A 20,951-nucleotide genomic window follows, 5' to 3' on the forward strand; every position below is an offset into this window, starting at 1 on the left:
TCTCATCGTAGACAACATCATCTAGGTCCTCCTCCCGGAGACCGAGCTCCGCCATCATCTTCTCCACTTCGCCAGCGGAGCCAGCTCTGGTCGCCTTTGCCGACGCTGAGCTATTGGCTGACATTGTTTGAACCCTAACCCGATGAAGATCAGATCGGGTGTTGCATAAACCCTAGCAGCCTTCTCGCTCCAAACCGAGAACTACCAAGGCCGAGCGGTGTTCGAGGATCACCCCTTAATCAGCCCGAGTTGCTCCGATGGATTGATCGGGGGAGGGAAGGGAAGGTCTCAACGGCGGCGAAAAAATCGCCCCGAGAGGATGAAACCCTAGCAAGAGGAAAGTTTTACCTCGCCATCAGATAGCACGGGCTGACTTGCATGCGGACCAAAAAAGCCCAACGCTACGGGAGAGCGTGATTTTTTTAGCAATTTTTTCTTTTCCAACAGTTAGCCTGACTTATATGTATACATTATACTAAATAATGGAAAAATTAAGGCAGGACGAGTGCCCAACCTCGCCCTACCAAGAGCTCCTCGTGTGGCCAGGGACGAAGCCAACATGCAAGCATAGGGGGGCAAGTTTGTTCATGAAGGAGACAAAGTTCATATGAAATAAAAAGATAACTACAACAACCATTATTATAGTAGAAAAAACAATTTGTTAGGGGTCTAGCCCCCTTGTTCCCCCTAGAATCGTCCCTGCGTGTGGCGACGATGATTTGTTTTATATTCTACAAGGAGAGGATGACAGCAGCCCCACCAGCACACGCGCCTACACAAAGGAGATGTACCACCACTCTGATGCCCACAAGGACAAGGGCCTTGCGAGGAAATGGTGATCTTCGCCTCCTCTAGCTAATATAGTTTGTATCTAGTAGTAATCTATCCAGCGAACTATAACTTTTGTGTCTGATGAACTATGCTCAACGCAAAAGCATGTTGAACTATGTCTGGTGCTCTATATTTCTACGTTGCCAGATCTACGTCTGCATGTTTTGTATGGACTTGAGTACATGCATATAAGGACTGTGGTTGTGGGTAAGGAGAAATGAGTTGTGTGCGATCACTGCCTGCACCGCACCCGGTCGCGTCCGCTGGTGTACAGATTAGCCAACCATCGTAGTTAGTACAACCAATCACTAGAAAAACGAATTAGGACACACTTAACCAAGAATGAAAAATTGTAACATCATTGAAAAATGTTCAATAATATGCTCACTCTTGCATAATGTAAGATTTCTTTTAACACAACACCAGTACCAAAAAACATCTTAAATGTTTTTGATTAATCCTAAAAGTTTTAGTTCAGGCAAATTTCCAAAATGCTACTAGTAACAAAACATGCCCTTCTGATACAAAGCATGTGGATATGTGTTAATACTACTCTCTCCCTTCCTAAATATAAGTCTTTTAAGAGATTTTACTAGAGGTCTAGATACAAAGCAGAACAAATGAATATACATTCTAAAGTATATCTATATACATCCGTATATAGCCCACTAGTGGAATCTATAAAAAGACTTATATTTAGGAACGGAGGGAGTACAATACATTGCCGTTTTCAAACGACCGGCCAAAGCATGTCGTACCCTACTTTTAGTGCCTAAAACACATTGTTATACAAATTGTTAGCAACGGCACCTGAGGAAAATAACAATTCGCCGTACAGCAGCCAAACCACCACCATTCTCACTGATAGCTCACGCTACTGACTGGACCTCAGTCAGCACAATGGCTACAAGAAGACACCACGACAAAGCCGAAATATTCCAATAGCGAGTTCTGTCTAACAACAACAGGCTTATACTAAGAGCAATAAGATAATCAAACCAAAGCAGCAGGCTCATGTTAGGAAATCCCAACAGTAAGGCGCACGAATACCCATGCCACGGCAAACACAAAACTAAGCCACCCCATCTCCGTGTGCCCAACGCGCAAGGGACAGCACGGACAGTCGGCAAAGCAAAGCGAAACCAAACAACACACAGAAAGCTTCGAGGAACTAAAACAATCCCAAATCATTGGGAGTACTACTAAAAAGGATAGTACTGGATAGGTTGATATATTAAGGGATGGATAAACGAGTCATGACAGGCCAAAGTACCCCAACAACGGCACTAAAAAAAAGCTCCCCTAATGTCCTTCAGCTATGGCATGGGGCCAGAGCCTCACAAGTTCTTTTTAGACTTTCATGTGCTCTCTAAAGATGGATCAGAGTCTCGTAGACCGACAATGAGCAGGACTTTCGACGGCTTCTTCTAGGCGCTTGGAGGGAGGCAGCCTCCGGTCTGGTGAAGCATGGCGTCGATCTCGTCGCCATCTTCCATCTCGAGCTGAAACCGTGGCGGCAAGAGAAGATTCAGAAACCTGAGGGTGGTTACTGGTTGAGGAATTGTGGGAAGGGTAACAGCACATACCTCATCAGGGGTCTGCTCGGTACGGAGCCTGCGACCGTCAAACAGGAACGCGATGGCACTCATATCCACAGACTGGCGGTCACAGTAGGCATTCATCAGCTTCTTCAGCTGGGTCGATCTCTTGATGCGAAAGAACACCTCATTGCCATCCTGCACACACCAGGGGGTCAGAAAGGTGAGACTAGGCAGACTGATGCAGCAAGCTAAGCAGACTATTAAATATGCAATGTGAGAAGTAAAAGCAGACATCAACACATCATCCTACTGTAACTACTGAAATAACACAATCATCAACTGCAAAATTCCTGCAACATGGAAACATACTTGCACCAAGCAGTGCATGCTTTCAGTTTGATCACTGAATGTAGTCTGTTTTTACCAAGAGGTGCTGCTAACCAGTATCTAGAGTACTACCTTTTTTAATTTTAAATGATGTTGTGACACATGTTCATACGAGGGTATTACAACAAATGTATTTTTTTAACATGAAACCAAGTATTATGAAAAAAAAATCTGATGCCTTGGTATTCACAAAGGGATATATTAAGGGATGGATAAACAAGTCATGACAGGCCAAAGTACCCAACTACCCGAAAAAGTATCTGATGCTTTGGCCTCTAAACCCAAATACCCGAAAATAAACATATTGTTCGGACATTCTACAATAAACCACCCTATTATTTGGTTTGGATGGCTTTGCCAACTGCAAGTTACTAAAATATGTCTAAACTGGTAACAGAATAGAGATGCTTCAAAAGAAACTTTTGCCTAACTATTTGATCTGAAAGTGTTCGTTCTGGTGGACACTTCGACAGAGACAGTGACCAATGTATGATAAATTCTCACTGTTGACAATTTTTGCTACCAAAAACTGTTTCAATCACCTTCATTTGATGAAAGCAATACTAGAGTTGTTCTGATTAAACCAAAAAAAAAAAGGCTCATACTGTCCTTCAATTAGCAAGCATATTTTTAAGACAATTTTTCAAACCAAACAACCTCAATTTTTTTGGTTGGCAAGCTTTACAAACTTGTCACTACCAACATCTGTCTATTTGACATTATACTAACAGAATAGAGATGCTTAAAACAGAACTTTGTCCTAACAATGTGGTCTGAAAGTAATCGTTCTGGTAGTCACTTCAACAAGACAGTGATCAACGTATATTATATAAGACTGTTGATAACTTTTGTTACCAGAAACTGGATTCAATCACTTTCATTTGATGAAAATGTTCAGCAACACTATGGTTGTCCTAATTAAACCAGAAAAAACAAAAGCCTCGCGCTGTCCTTAAATTAGCAAGCATATTGTTAAGACACTTTTTCAAACCAAACAACCTCAAATTTGTTGGTTTGGCAAGCTTTACCAATTTGTCACTACAAACATCTGTCTATTGACATTATACTAACAGAACAAAGAAGTTCACATAAAACTTTTGCCTAACTATTTGGTGCGGAAAAGTGTTACTGCTGGCAGTCACTTCACAACTGTAGATTACCAACAATGACCAGTAATAAACTAGATTCTCTGTCAAAGTTTTGCCAACAGAAACTGGATTCAATCACCTCCATTCGATAAAAGCTCACTAGCACTACAATTTTCCATGTGAATGAATACAGAACATAAAAACATTTGACATGCTCAAAGAGCTCACTGACAACAGCATACAATGGTTGCAACAAAACGGTATCTACCTGACAAAAGAACAAAATAGGACCACGTTAACAGAAAATTGGCTTGCTTCACTGTTCAGCAGACAAAACGCCGGCACAGAAGGCACATCTTACTGCAAAATATTCTGAAGCGATAAGGCAGGCAAGGATCCCGGTGTTGGGTTCTAGTGTTTCATCTTGCTACTGTTGCCCCATTGTTTACCCCCAAAAGAGAAACCCGGCATCTGGATGTGTTTTCTCTATTCTTCAGAGTTCAATCATAAGATAACGCAGGCTTATCAATCATCTACATGTACGTCGTGCACTGGCGATTCCACGGACGCGCAGATGGCAGGAACTACTGGGATGGCGTGTCCCTGATCCAAAACCAGAGCGGCCTACGCGATTCTACAAGGGAATCTATATCCTTGGACACCTAGGGACAAAGAGCGATGGCGACTAGGGAAATCTGAAGATGGGCACAGAGGAGGGAAGCAGGCAGAGAAGGAAGGAAGGAACCGGGGGGACGGACCTGTCCCTTGACCTTGAGGTTGATGTGGGCGCCGCCGCCCTCGCCCGCCGGCTTCTTGTCCTCCTCCCCGCCGGGCGTCGACATCCCCTCGGTGGCCCCTCGCGGGTCGTAGGATCGATCTGCAGCAGCGTCGCCGGGAGGAACGAACGAGGAAGGTCCGGCGATCGCGGCTGCTGGTGTTTTCTCGGGGTGTGCCGCCGGGAGCAGGCGGACCCGGCGGATCTTATAGGGCGGCTGCTCAGAGCCGGATTTGATAACGGGCCCTCGCGTCCGCGATCCCTTCCCCTTCCTCTTCCTCTGCAAGCCTGCGTGTGTGGGCCGCGTAGCTCCGCGCGTCCGATGGATTGACGGGCTACGGCGCGGGCTGTTCGGGAACCCACCAATCCGCCCGTCCGCCTGTCGCCTCGTGGGCCGCGCGTGCGTGATTCACACGCGGGAATCGGGACCGATGCCGCGGGTCCCATACAATCCGTGAGTCTTTTTTTCTGAGACGATTTTAAAAAGGAGGCTGCTACGCATCCACGTGTGAATGTTTAGTAAATATCCGTCACCTCGACGACTGTTCGATCTATGTGCGTAACCGTTCGATCCGTGCGTGCTGGACACCCAATAATTTTTAAAACGACGACCGAGTTACAGAAACAATCACTTTGTTGCGAAAAAATAAACTTTGGACCCATTAATTACTGAAACAACGGTCTAGTTCCAGAAACAATCGTTTTTTTGCAGAATTTTTTTCTTCGTCTTTCTGCAGCATAGGTGTTGTTGCGGGAGAAATTTTGCAACACACGTCATATTGCAGAAAACTTTTGCAATAAAAGGTCATGTTGCAGAAATTTTTGCAACCGTTGTTGGTGCGGCTAGCAGTGTGCGGAGGGCCCGCCGGCGTGGGGGGCGAGCGGCTGGCGGCGTGGGGGGGGGAGGGGAGGGTCGGTTGGCATCAGGGGCGGAGGGGCTGCGACGGGAGCGGCTTCGCGGGACGGGGTGGGGGAAGGATGGGGGGAGGGAAGGGCCGACCGACATCGGGGACGGAGGGTGTGCGGCGGGGGGCGGAGGGTCGGCCGACGTCGGGGCGAGCGGCCGGCATCGGGGGCGTAAGGAAGGGTGGGACGACATCTGGGGCGTAGGGCCGGGCGGAGGAAAGCGGGATGGCGCGGATCCGACGACGCTAGGCGGCGTGAGGCACCGGCCGTTGGCGGCTCAGCTCCTCCATGGCACGTGGCGATGGGGACTCGTCGGGAACGGGCGGAGGAGAGCAGGACAGAGGTGAGGAGCCCCAGCTTCAGGACCGCTTTCCTGAAACAATGCTCGAGTTTCAGGAAACCACTATAAGAAATATGTCAACTAACGACCTTCTGGCAGTGACGCTGGCAGAAATGGTCGTAAATCTACGATCATTTAAGACCAATTGGTCGTAAGCTGTCCGGAGGGGTCCTAACCCCAAAAACTAACAACCATTTTCATCAGAAAGGTCGTAACTTCCTAACTGGAAATGGTCGTAAAGCGGACAACACCGGCCACTACCTTATTTCTAGTTGATAATGACCAATATAAATAGCTATTACTAATTAGTTCGAATGCAATAGGATGGTTACGCAGCCACCTCAGCTTACCTGTCATTTTTGCTCACTTCTCGTTCAACAGAGATCACACACTGACACGTGGGATCCACTTGACAACAGAAGCACACACGAGTCCATTAAACAACAAGAGCACACACACTAACAGGCGAGACCCACACTGACAGGCAGGACCGAGCACTTAATTCGCTCGGTCAAAAATATGCATTAGCAGGGAGTCGAACCCACAATCGAGCGCTTAACGCACTTGTTCGCTACCATTCGGCTAGAGACGGACTGTTGGTTATTCATACGTCTTCATCGTATCTACTTTTCCAAACTCTTTTGCCCTTGCTTTGAACTCTAATTTGCATGATTTGAATGGAACTAACCCGAACTGACGCTGTTTTCAGCAGAATTGCCATGGTGTTGTTTTTGCGCAGAAATAAAAGTTCTCGAAATGACCTGGAAATTTACGAGGATTTTTTGTGGAATATATAAAAAATACCGGCGCAAGAATTACGTGGAGGGACGGAGCGAGGAGCCCACAAGCCCAGGAGGTGCGACCCCCCTCGCCGCGCCTGGTAGGCTTGTGAGGCCCTCATGGCTCCGCCGCCTCCAACTCCAGCTCTATATAGTCTCTCTCGCCCAGAAAAAATTAAGAGAGAAGAGTTCATCGCGTTTTACGAAATGGAGCCGCCGCCACCACCTGTTCTTCCTCTAGAGTGCAGATCTGGAGTCCGTTCTCGGCTCCGGAGAGGGGAAATCATCGTCGTCGTCATCATCAACCATCCTTCATCACCAATTTCATGATGCTCTTCACCGTTCGTGAGTAATTTCATCGTAGGCTTGCTGGACGGTGATGGGTTGGATGAGATCTATCATGTAATCGAGTTAGTTTTGATGGGGTTTGATCCCTAGTATCCACTATGTTCTGAGATTGATGTTACTACTACTTTGCTACTGAAACTTTGCTGCAGATACTAAGTCTTTCAGGTGTGGTTGAATTGACAACTCAACTGCTAATACTCAAGAATATTCTTTTGCTTCCCCTTGTGTCGAATCAATAAATTTGGGTTGAATACTCTACCCTCAAAAACTGTTACGATCCCCTATACTTGTGGGTTATCAAGACTATTTTCTGGCGTCGTTGCCGGGGAGGCCTAGCTCTATTCTGTGAGTCACTTGGGATTTACGTTTGTTGATCACTATGAGGAATCCAAGAGATCCAAAAACTAAAGTCTTGCCCTCAACTACGAGGACAGGTAAGGAACTGTCATCTAGCTCTGCACTTGATTCACCTTCAGTTATGAGTAAGTTTGCGACACCACCACCTACTAGAAATTCTGATGTGTCGCCTGTGCTTGATGATGCTGCTTCTACTATCCATCATGCTTATGATGATGCTTTGCTTGAAACTGCTTTGCCACTGGGTGCATTCCTTGATGCACAAATTGCTAGAGTTGCTGCTGAATGTGATGATACTTCTGAAACTGCTGAAATTATTGAAGTAGAACCTGCTGTTTCACCTCTTAGAACTAGCTCTCCTAGATATGAATTGCCTGATATACCCGAGGGTTATGTTATGGAGGGAGAGGTAGCTCAGGACTTTCTTGCTTGTAAGGATAGTTATGATCTTGAGAATTTATTGTGCAAGTGGAAAGAAAAATCTATGAACGCTAGAATGAAATACGATCCTAAGTTTGCTACTTCGCCCATCTTTGTGACCGATAAGGATTATGGATTCTCTGTCGATCCCGAGTTAATCACTTTGGTCGAATATGATCCTTTTCATGGTTATGACTCTGAAACGGTTGTAGCGCATCTTACCAAACCGCACAATATAGCCACCCTATTCACGAGTGAGGAAAAGATCCGCCACTACTATATCCTTAAGTTGTTTCCTTTCTCGCTAAAGGGTGATGCTAAGACTTGGTTCACTTCTCTTGCTCCTGGCTGTGTGCGTAGTCCCTAGGATATGATCTACTACTTCTCTGAGAAATATTTTCCTGCCCATAAGAAACAAGCTGCCTTGCAGGATATATATAACTTTGTGCAAGTTGAAGAAGAGAGTCTCCCACAAGCTTGGGGGAGGCTTGTCCAGTTATTGAATGCTTTGCCTGATCACCCTCTTGAGAAAAATGAAATACTTGATTTCTTTTATAATGGACTAACCGATGCTTCTAGGGACCACCTAGATAGTTGTGCTGGTTGTGTTTTCAGGGAACGAACTGTGGAACAAGCTGAGATTCTATTGAAAAATATCTTGAGCAATGATAATGCTTGGACTATTCCCGAACCACCTCCGAAGCCAACTCCGAAGCAAAGAGGTATTCTATTCCTCAGTCTTGAAGATATGCAAGAAGCCAAGAAATCTATGCAAGAGAAAGGTGTTAAATCTGAAGATGTTAAGAATCTACCACCTATCAAAGAAATACATGGTCTTGATAACCCGACACATGTAGTAGAGGTAAATTCTCTTCGTAGATTCAATGAGAGTGATATTCCTTTTGATAAACCTGCTAGCTTATGCTTAGATGAATCTGATAACTTTGTTGCCAAACAACAAAGTTTCAATGATTATGTTAGCAGACAATTGAGGCAAAATGCTCGTATGATTGATCATATAAGTGCTTGTGTGGATAGAAATGTCAATGATCTTAAGCTTTTGAATAAACATGCCTCTATGGTCACTACTCAAGTAGAACAAGTACTTAAGGCTCAAAATGACTTGCTCAATGAGTTGAATGACAAGTCTGTTAGAGTTATCACTAGAGGTGGTAGAATGACCCAGGAACCTTTGTATCCTGAGGGTCATCCTTAGATAATTGAACAAGATTCTCAAGGAGTTAGCACTGGGGCACCTAGTCATCCTAGTAATAGGAAGAAAAAGAAAGATGATAGGAACTTGCATGCTAGCAAACCTGCTGCTGTTACACCTGAGAATCCAAATGATATCTCTGTTTTTGATGCCGAAACACAATCTGGTAATGAACATGGGCCTAGTGATAATATCGATAATGGTGTTCATGATAATGCTCAACCTAGCAATGATAAGGATGTGGAGATTGAACCTGTTGATCTTGATAACCCACAACCTAAGAATAGGAGATATGATAAGAACGTCTTCATTGCTAGGAAGCATGGTAAAGAAAGAGAACCATGGGTTCAGAAACCCATGCCCTTTCCTCCCAAACCATCCAAGAAAAAGGATGATGAGGATTTTGAGCGCTTTGTTGAAATGATTAGACCTGTCTTTCTGCAAATGCGTTTGACAGATATGCTCAAAATGTCTCCTTATGCTAAGTACATGAAAGATATTGTGACTAATAAAAGGAGGATACCTGAGGTTGAGATTTACACCATGCTTTCTAATTACACCTTCAAGGGTGGAACTCCTAAGAAACTAGGTGATCCTGGAGTGCCCACTATACCTTGCTCCATTAAAGGAAACTACGTTACAACTGCTTTATGCGATCTTGGAGCCGGTGTTAGTGTTATGCCTCTCTCTCTTTATCGTAGACTTGAATTGGATAAGTTGACACCCACTGAAATGTCTTTGCAAATGGCCGACAAATCAACTGCTTTTCCTATCGGCATTTGCGAGGATGTGCCTGTTGTAGTTGCTAACGTTACTATCTTAACGGACTTTGTTATTCTGGATATTCCCGAGGATGATGCCATAGCGGTCATCCTTGGAAGACCCTTTTTAAACACTGCAGGGGCTGTTATTGATTGCAACAAAGGCAATGTCACTTTCCATGTCAATGGTAATGAGCATACGGTGCACTTCCCGAAGAAACAATATCGAGTACATTGCATCAATGCTATTGAAAAAACTTCATCAATTCTTATTGGGAGCTTTGAATGTCCTATACCTGCTGTCAAGATGAAGTATGATTTACTTGTTGGGGATATGCACATCCCCATTGAGGTAACTTAGTGATTATTCAAAAAATCTCCGGTTTCATGTGATTCGAAAAAAGTTTGTCAAGGAGACTTGATCAACCTCATTGACGGATTTCTTTTGATGACCATGAGATGGATGAATCTAAGAGTCACAACCTTCTGCTCCCAACTTTTATTTTCTGTTGTTTAGAAGAAAAATGATAAATTTAGCTTTATTTTCCTGTTTTCTGCTTTTCCTGTTCTTCTTTTGCTTGTTGGGAGCTTTCCCATGTAAATAGTTTTCTTTTTCTTTGGGTCAAGGTAGAAGACCATGGTTACAATGTTTAGTGGCTCTCACATGCATATTTGTTTATCTGTCAAGGAGCCATATTACTTTGTCTTTTCCTCTATGTTTGCTTGCAGATTCCAGCTTAGTCCAATGCACGAACACTCTCATTATTATTCACATCATTCGGTCGTGCAAGTGAAAGGCAATAATGACGATATATGATGAAGTGACTGAGCCTAGAAAAGTTGGTATGAACTCGATCTATTTTGTTTTTGTAAATATGACTAGCTCATCGTTCCTAATTCAGCTTTGTTATGAGAGAAACATGTTTGCAATGACAATTAGAGATCATAGTTTCTGATGCCATGTTTAATTAGCTAGGAGCTTATAATGTCTTGTCTTGGATGACAACATGAATTTCAAGATGATTATGATGTAGTATGATAGGATGGTATCTCCCTTTGAATGATTCAAGTGGGTTGACTTGGCGCATGTTTACGCATGTAGTTAAAACAAAATCAACATAGCCTCTATGATATTCATGTTTATGGTGATTTATGTCCTACTCATGCTTGCACTCTATGTTGGTTAATTTCAATGCATATTGATGATTGTTGTCGCTCTCTCGTTGGTCGCTTCCCAGTCTTTTGCTAGCCTTCACTTGTACTAAGCGGGAATACTGCTTGTGCATCCACTTCGATAAACCCAAAGTTGTTCCATATGAGTCCATCATACCTACCTATATGCGGTATCTACCTGCCGTTCCAAGTAAATTTGCATGTGCCACTCTCTAAATCTTCAAGAAATAATCTGTTTTGTATGACCAAACCGCTCATGTGGTGACAAGGGGCGGTCAGTATCTTCCATGCTAGGCGTTTTATCCTCGATACGTGTTTATTCACTGTCACTCACGAGAAAGGGGCGGTAATTGGAATGCAGAGTTCCATGCTCAAATCGAAAAGATAATTGCAAACAAAACTCCCCCTGGATTGTTGTTGGTATGGACGACACCCGAGGATTCGGCTAGTCGTGGAGTGTGATTGATCGGTGTCGGGTAACGTAGCATAAATTCAAAAATTTACCTACGCATATTCAGATCTTCCTATGGAGAGACCAGCACCGAGAGAGGGGTGAGTGCATCTTCATACCTTTGAAGATCGCTAAGTGGAAGCGTTACTAGAACACAGTTGATGGAGTCGTACTCGTGGCGATTCAGATCGCGGTGTGATTCCGATCTAGTGCCGAACTACGTCACCTTCGCGGTCAACACACGTGCAGCCCGGTGACATCTCCCGCACCTTGATCCAGCAAGGAGGAGGCAGAGGTTGGGGAAGATCTCCAGCAGCACGACGGCTTGGTGTCTATGGAGAGACGAGGTCTCCCGGCACGGCTTTGCCAAGCACCGGCAGAGAGGAGGAGAAAGAAGAGCAGGGCTGCGCCGAGGGAGAGGGAAAACTGTGTCTCCGAAAGCCCAAAAGTGCCCACTATATACAGGGGGAGGGAGGGGTTGCGCCCCCTTGAGGGTTTCCCTCTCCCGGGAGGGGCGCAGCCCTAGATGGGGGGAGGTGCGGCGGCCAAGGGGGGAGGAGGGGTGGCGCACCCTTCTGGTGGGCCTTAGGCCCACCTACGCTAGGGTTCCCCCTCCCTTCTTCTTGCGCCATGGGCTGAGTGGGGGGGGGGGGGGGGGCGCACCAGCCCACCTAGGGGCTGGTTCCCTCCCGCACTTGGCCCATCTAGCCTCCCGGGGTCGTTGCCCCCTTCCGGTGGACCCTCGGGGCCACCTCTGGTGGTCTCGGTACGTTACCGGTGACGCCCGAAACACTTCCGGTGTCCGAAACCATATGTTCTATATATCGATCTTTACCTCCGGACCATTCCGGAGCTCCTCGTGACGTCCGGGATCTCATCCGGGACTCAGAACAACTTTCGATATCCTCGTACAACAATTCCCTATAACCCTAGCGTCATCGAACCTTAAGTGTGTAGACCCTACGGGTTCGGGAGACAGGTAGACATGACCGAGACACCTCTCCGGCCAATAACCATCAACGGGGTCTGGATACCCATGGTGGCTCCCACTTGCTCCATGATGATATCATCGGATGAACCACGATGGCAAGGATTCAATCAATCCCGTATACAATTCCCTTTGTTTGTCGGTATAGAAATTGCCCGAGATTCGATCGTCGGTATACCTATACCTTGTTCAATCTCGTTACCAGTAAGTCTCTTTACTCGTTCCGTAGCACGTCATCGTGTGCCTAACTTCTTAGTCACATTGAGCTCATGATGATGTTCTACCGAGTGGGCCCAGAGATACCTCTCCGTCACGCGGAGTGACAAATCCCGATCTCGATTCGTACCAACCCAACAGACACTTTCAGAGGTACTTGTAGTTCACCTTTATAGTCACCCAGTTACGTTGTGACGTTTGATACACCCAAAGCACTCCTACGGTATCCGGGAGTTGCACAATCTCACGATCGAAGGAAAAGACATTTGACATTAGAAAAGCTTTAGCATACGAACAATACGATCTAGTGCTATGCTTAGGATTGGGTCTTGTCCATCACATCATTTCTCCCAATGATGTGATCCTGTTATCAATGACATCTAATGCCCATGACTAGGAAACCATGATCATCTATTGACTAACGAGCTAGCCAACTAGAGGCTTGCTAGGGACACATTGTGATCTATTTATTCACACATATATTACTGTTTCGTGTTAATACAATTATAGCATGAACAATATACGATTATCATGAACAAGGAAATATGATAATAACCATTTTATTATTGCCTCTAGGGCATATTTCCAACAGTCTCCCACTTGCACTAGAGTCAATAATCTAGTTACATTGTGATGTATCGAACACCCATAGCATTATGGTGTTGATCATGTTTTGCTCGTGCAAGAGGTTTAGTCAACGGGTCTGCAACATTCAGATCCGTGTATACTTTAAAAATCTCTATTACTCCACTCTGGACATGGTCGTGGATGGAGTTGTAGCGGCGTTTGATGTGCTTCATCTTCCGGTGAAACCTGGGCTCCTTGGCTATGGCAATGGCCCCAGTGTTATCACAGAAGAGTGTCATTGGACCCGTTGCGCTTGGAACCACTCCAAGGTCGGTGATGAGCTCCTTCATCCAAATTCCTTCATGAGCTGCTTCTGAAGCGGCTATGTACTCCGCTTCACATGTAGATGCTGCCACGACTTCTTGCTTGCTCCTGCATCAGCTCACTGCCGCACCATTCAAAACATATACGTATCCGGTCTGTGACTTAGAGTCATCCGGATCTGTGTCGAAGCTCGCGTCGACGTAACCCTTTATGACGAGCTCTTCGTCACCTCCATAAACGAGAAACATTTCCTTAGTCCTTTTCAGGTACTTCAGGATATTCTTGACCGCTGTCCAGTGTTCCATACCGGGATCACTTTGGTACCTCCCTACCAAACTTATGGCAAGGTTTATATCAGGTCTGGTACACAACATGACATGCATAAGAGAGCCTACGGCTGAAGCGTAGGGGACAGAACTCATCTTCTCTCTATCTGCTGCCGTGGTCGGCGACTGAGTCTTACTCAATATCATACCTTGCAAAACTGGCAAGAACCCTTTCTTTGAGTTTTCCATATTGAACTTCTTCAATATCTTGTCAAGGTATGTACTTTGCGAAAGACCTATGAGGAGTCTCGATCTATCTCTATAGATCTTGATGCCTAATATGTATGCAACTTCTCCAAGGTCCTTCATTGAAAAAATCTTGTTCAAATAGGCCTTTATGCTCTCCAACATCTCTATATTATTCCCCATCAATAATATGTCATCCACATATAGTATGAGGAAGGCTACAAAGCTCCCACTCACTTTCTTGTACAGACAGGCTTCTCCGTAAACCTCTATGAACCCAAACGCTTTAATCACCTCATTAAAGCGAATGTTCCAACTCCGAGATGCTTGCACCAGCCCATAGATGGAGCACTGGAGCTTGCACACTTTGTTAGCACCCTTAGGGTCGACAAAACCTTCTGGTTGCATCATATACAACTCTTCCTTAAGGTTGCCGTTAAGGAACGCTGTTTTGACGTCCATTTGGCAAATTTCATAATCATAAAAGGCGGCAATTGCTAACATGATTCAGACTGATTTCAGCTTCGCTACGGGAGAGAAATTCTCTTCATAGTCAATTCCTTGATTTTGTTGAAAACCCTTTGCGACAAGGAGAGCTTTATAAGTTACATTACCGTTTGCATCAGTCTTTTTCTTGAAGATCCATTTATTTTCTATGGCTCGCTGGTCATCGGGCAAGTCCACAAAGTCCATACTTTGTTCTCATACATGGATCCTATCTCGGATTTCATAGCTTCAAGCCATTTGTTGGAATCCGGGCCCGCCACCGCTTCTTCATAGTTCGAAGGTTCACCGTTGTCTAACAACATGATTTCCATCACAGGGTTGCCGTACCACTCTGGTGCGGAGCGTGCCCTTGTGGACCTTCGCGGTTCAGTAGTAACTTGATCCGAAGCTTCATGATGATTATCATTAACTTCCTCTTCAGTTGGTGTAGGCGCCACAAGAACAACTTCCCGTGTTGCGCTACTATCCTGTTCGAGAGGGGGTGTAATTACCTCATCAAGTTCTACTTTCCTCCCACTTACTTCTTTCGAGAGAAACTCTTTCTCTAGAAAGGATCCGTTCTTGGCAACAAAGGTTTTACCTTCGGATATAAGATAGAAGGTATACCCAATAGTTTCCTTAGGGTATCCTATGAATACGCATTTCTCCGCTTTGGGTTCGAGCTTTTCTGGTTGAAGTTTCTTCACATAAGCATCGCAGCCCCAAACTTTAAGAAACGACAACTTAGGTTTCTTGCCAAACCATAGTTCATACGGTGTCGTCTCAACGAATTTAGACGGTGCCCTATTTAAAGTGAATGCTGCAGTTTTTAATGCGTATCCCCAAAATGATAGCGGTAAGTCGGTAAGAGACATCATAGATCATACCATATCTAATAAAGTGCGATTACGATGTTCAGACACTCCGTTACGTTGCGGTGTGCCACGCGGCGTCAGTTGTGAAACGATTACATACTTCCTTAGGTGTGTGCCGAACTCGTGACTCAAATATTCTCCTCCATGATCAGATCGTAGACACTTAACTTTTCTGTCACGTTGATTCTCGACCTCACTCTGAAATTCCTTGAACCTTTCAAACGTCTTAGATTTGTGCTTCATCAAGTAGATATACCCATACCTACTCAAATCATCGGTGAGAGTGAGAACATAACGATAGCCACCGCAAGCTTCAACGTTCATTGGACCACACACATCAGTATGTATTATTTCTAATAAGTCGGTTGCTCTCTCCATTATTCCTGAGAATGGAGTCTTAGTCATCTTGCCCATGAGGCACGGTTCGCATGTGTCAAATGATTCAAAGTCAAGAGACTCTAATAGTCCAGCAGTATGGAGCTTCTTCATGCGCTTAACGCCGATATGGCCAAGGCGGCAGTGCCACAAGTATGTGGGACTATCAATATCAACTTTACATCTTTTGGTACTCACACTATGAATATGCGTAACATCACGATCGAGATTCATCAAGAATAAACCATTCACCAGCGGAGCATGACCATAAAACATATCACTCATATAAATAGAACAACCATTATTCTCTGACTTAAATGAGTAGCCGTCTCGCATTAAGCAAGACCCTGATACAATATTCATGCTCAAAGCTGGTACTAAATAACAATTATTAAGGTTTAAAACTAATCCCGACGGTAGATGTAGAGGTAGCGTGCCGACGGCGATCACATCGACCTTGGAGCCATTCCCGACGCGCATCGTCACCTCGTCCTTGGCCAGTCTCCGCTTATTCCGCATTTCCTGCTTTGAGTTGCAAATGTGAGCAACAACACCGGTATCAAATACCCAGGAGCTACTACGAGCGTTGGTAAGGTACACAGCAATAACATGTATATCACATATAACTTTAACGTTGCCGGCCTTTTTGTCCGCTAAGTATTTGGCGGCAGTTGCGCTTCCAGTGGCCTTTTCCCTTGCAATAGAAGCACTCAGTCTCAGGCTTGGGTCCATTCTTTTTCTTCTTCCCGGCATCTGGCTTACCGGGTGCGGCAACGGCTTTGTGCCGTCTTTCTTGAAGTTCTTCTTACCCTTGCCCTTCTTGAAACTAGTGGTCTTGTTGACCATCAACACTTGATGCTCTTTCTTGATTTCTACTTCTGCAGACTTGAGCATCGAGTACAACTCGAGAATGGTCTTCTCCATCCCTTGCATGTTTTAGTTCAGCACAAAACCTTTGTAGCTTGGTGGGAGAGACTGGAGGATTCTGTCAATTATAGCATCATCCGGAAGTTCGACTCCAAGTGAAGTCAAACGACTGTGTAACCCAGACATTTTGAGTATGTGCTCAGTGACAGAACTGTTCTCCTCCATCTTAGAGCTAAAGAACTTGTCGGAAACTTCATATTTCTCGACATGGGCATGAGCTTGAAAAACTAGCTTCAGCTCTTGGAACATCTCATATGCACCGTGTTGCTCAAAATGCCTTCGGAGCCCCGTTTCTAAACTGTATAACATGCCACACCTAACCAGAGAGTAGTCATCACTCCGCGTTTGCCAGACGTTTAGAATGTCCTGGGCTGCTGCGGGAGTGGGAGGGTCACCTAGCGACGCATCAAGGACATAAGCCTTTTTAGCTGCTTCAAGGATGAGCTTCAAGTTGCGAACCCAGTCCGCATCGTTGCTACCATCATCTTTCAGCTTGTTTTTCTCTAGGAATGCGTTGAAATTGAGGTTGACGTTGGCCATCTACAATATTTATAAAGACACCTTTTAGACTAAGTTCATGACAATTAAGTTCATTTAATCAAATTAAGTATGAACTCCCACTTAAATCGACATCCCTCTAGTCATCTAAGTGATACATGATCCATGTTGACTAACCCGTGTCCGATTATCACGTGAGACAGACTAGTCACCATGGTGAGCAACTTCATGCTGATCGTCTTCAACCATACGACTCATGTTCGACCTTTCAGTCTCTTGTATTCGAGGTCATGTTTGTACATGCTAAGCTCATCGAGTCAACCTAGGTGTTTCGCGTGTGTAAATCTGGCTTACACCTGTTGTATGCGAACGTTAGAATCTATCACACCCGATCATCACATGGTGCTTCGAGACAACGATCCTTCGCAACGGTGCACACTTAGGGGAATACGTTCTCAAAATTTTAAGAGGGATCATCTTATTATGCTACCGTCGTTCTAAGCAATAAGATGAAAAACATGATAAACATCACAATGCAATCATATAGTGACATGATATGGTCATTATCATCTTTGCTCTTTCGATCTCCATCTTCAGGCATCGCATGATCAGCATTGTCACCGGGGTGACACCATGATCTCCATCATCATGATCTCCATCATCATGTCTCCGTGAAGTCGTCACGCCAACTACTACTATCACTACTACTATAGCTAACCGTTAGCAATGAAGTAAAAGTAGTAAGCACATGGCGTTGCATCTCATACAATAAATTAAGACAACTCCTATGGCTCCTGCCGGTTGTCATACTCATCGACATGCAAGTCGTGAAACCTATTACAATAACATGATCATCTCATACATCATACATGCAACACCACAACTTTGGCCATATCACATCACATGTCAAACCCTGCAAAAACAAGTTAGACGTCCTATAATTGTTGTTGCAAGTTTTACGTGGCTGATTTGGGTTTCTAGTAAGAACGCCTTCTTACCTACGTGACAGCCACAACGATGATATGTCAAAGCTATTGACCCTTCGTAAGGACCCTTTTCATCAAATCCAATCCGACTAGAGTGGGAGAGACACACACCCGCTAGCCACCTTTATGCACGGTGTGCATGTCTGTCGGTGGAACCAGTCTCACGTAAGCGTACGTGTAAGGTCGGTCCGGGCACACAGTACCGCTGGAAAAGAATAAGACTAGTAGCGGCAAGCAATTGACAAATCATTGCCACAACCTTTTGTGTTCTACTCGTGCATAGAATCTACGCATAGAAAACCTGGCTCGGATGCCACTGTCGGGTAACATAGCATAAATTCAAAACAATTCCTACGCATATTCTGATCTTCCTATGGAGAGACCAGCAACGAGAGAGGGGTGAGTGCATCTCCATACCTTTGAAGATCGCTAAGCGGAAGCGTTACTAGAACGCGGTTGATGGAGTCGTACTCGCGGTGATTCAGATCGCGGTGTGATTCTGATCTAGTGCCAAACTACGGCACCTCAGCGTTCAACACACGTGCAGCCCGGTGACGTCTCCCGCACCTTGATCCAGCAAGGAGGAGGGAGAGGTTGGGGAAGATCTCCAGCAGCACAACGGCATGGTGTCGATGGAGAGACGAGGTCTCCCGGCAGGGCTTCGCCAAGCACCGGCAGAGAGGAGGAGAAAGAAGAGGAGGGCTGCACCGAGGGAGAGGGAAAACCGTGTCTCCAGAAGCCCAAAAGTGCCCACTATATATAGGGGGAGGGAGGGGCTGCGCCCTCTTGAGGGTTTCCATCTCCTGGGAGGGGCGGCAGCCCTAGATGGGGGGAGGTGCGGTGGCCAAGAGGGGGAGGAGGGGTGGCGCACCCTTCTGGTGGGCCTTAGGCCCACCTGTGCTAGGGTTCCCCCCGTCCCTTCTTCTTGCGCCATGGGCTGAGTGGGGGGGGGGGGCGCACCAGCCCACCTAGGGGCTGGTTCTCTCCCGCACTTGGCCCATCTAGCCTCCCGGGGTCATTGCCCCCTTCCGGTGGTCCCGGTACGTTACCGGTGACGCCCGAAACACTTCCGGTGTCCGAAACCATCCGTCCTATATATCAATCTTTACCTCCGGACCATTCCGGAGCTCCTCGTGACGTCCGAGATCTCATCCGGGACTCCGAACAACTTTCGATATCCTCGTATAACAATTCCCTATAACCCTAGCGTCATCGAACCTTAAGTGTGTAGACCCTACGGGTTCGGGAAACACGTAGACATGACCGAGACTCCTCTCCGGCCAATAACCATCAGCGGGGTATGGATACCCATGGTGGATCCCACTTGCTCCACGATGATCTCATCGGATGAACCACAATGTCAAGGATTCAATCAACCCCGTATACAATTCCCTTTGTCTGTCGGTATAGAACTTGCCCGAGATTCGGTCGTCGGTATACCTATACCTTGTTCAACCTCGTTACCGGTAAGTCACTTTACTCGTTCCGTAGCACGTCATCGTGTGCCTAACTTCTTAGTCACATTGAGCTCATGATGATGTTCTACCGAGTGGGCCCAGAGATACCTCTCCGTCACGCGGAGTGACAAATCCCGATCTTGATTCGTACCAACCCAACAGACACTTTCAGAGGTACCCATAGTGCACCTTTATAGTCACCCAGTTATGTTGTGACGTTTGATACACCCAAAGCACTCCTATGGTATCCGGGAGTTGCACAATCTCACGGTCGAAGGAAAAGACACTTGACATTAGAAAAGCTTTAGCATACGAACAATACGATCTAGTGTCATGCTTAGGATTGGGTCTTGTCCATCACATCATTCTCCCAATGATGTGATCCTGTTATCAATGACATCTAATGCCCATGACCAGGAAACCATGATCATCTATTGACTAACGAGCTGGCCAACTAGAAGCTTGCTAGGGACACATTGTTATCTATTTATTCACACATGTATTACCGTTTCATGTTAATACAATTATAGCATGAACAATAGACGATTATCATGGACAAGGAAATATGATAATAACCATTTTATTATTGCCTCTAGGGCATATTTCCAACAATCGGTTGTGGGGGAGTCAAAATTTTACTTTTGTGTTTGGGAACCGCCTATAATTTGTGTAGCATGGAAGATGGTGAAAACTCTTGCTCATCTCGTTGAAAATGAAAGTATGCCACCCAAAATTATTTATTTCTGTCTTCAAAGCTTGAGCTCTGGCACCTCTGCAAATCAATGCTTCCCTCTACGAAGGGCCCATCTATTTACGTTTCTGTTGAGTCATCCTCTCCTTATAAAGGCACCAATTAGAGAGCACCTCCGTCATTTTTATGCTTTGCTTTTAATTGTTATTGTGTATGACTGTGACTGGATCTTCTTTGCCATGAATTACAATGTTCGGTCAGCCCTTGGTCTTTGAAGGTGCTCTACATTTATGTTTTGCGGTCTCAAAAAGAGCTAGCGAGATACCATCTGTTCATATTGCTTCATGATTGTTTTGATTGAAGTGTTGACGTTTGAAACTTATTATTATTGCTCGCTAGTTGATTTTGCCATTGATATGAGTTTACCATCAGACCTAAATGTCATTGCTTATGTGGTTAGCTTATGATCTTGCTGAAAATATAAATATGAGTTAGACATAATTACAGCAACAAGATCAAACAGAGTTCATAAAAGTTTTTCTTTTGTCTCTTTCAGTTTGTCAACTGAATTTCTTCAGGACAAGCAAGGCTTTAAGCTTGGGGGAGTTGATACGTCTCCATCGTATCTACTTTTCCAAACTCTTTTGCCCTTGTTTTGGACTCTAATTTGCATGATTTG

The 20,951-nt window shown here is 45.2% G+C and overlaps 1 protein-coding gene across 1 annotated transcript; it reads right to left on the reverse strand.

The window, feature by feature from the left end:
- Window positions 1–2,034: 2,034 nt before the first annotated feature.
- Window positions 2,035–4,847, reverse strand: LOC123445213 (small ubiquitin-related modifier 1). Its single transcript, XM_045122171.1, has 3 exons — window positions 4,606–4,847; window positions 2,418–2,567; window positions 2,035–2,333 (listed from the first exon to the last, which is right to left on the reverse strand). The coding sequence occupies exons 1-3, from the start codon at window positions 4,687–4,689 to the stop codon at window positions 2,259–2,261; spliced, it is 309 nt and encodes a 102-aa protein (XP_044978106.1). The 5' UTR covers window positions 4,690–4,847; the 3' UTR covers window positions 2,035–2,258.
- Window positions 4,848–20,951: the final 16,104 nt, after the last annotated feature.

The sequence above is a fragment of the Hordeum vulgare genome, chromosome 3H (assembly GCF_904849725.1).
Source record: "Hordeum vulgare subsp. vulgare chromosome 3H, MorexV3_pseudomolecules_assembly, whole genome shotgun sequence".
NCBI classification, from domain to species: domain Eukaryota; kingdom Viridiplantae; phylum Streptophyta; class Magnoliopsida; order Poales; family Poaceae; genus Hordeum; species Hordeum vulgare.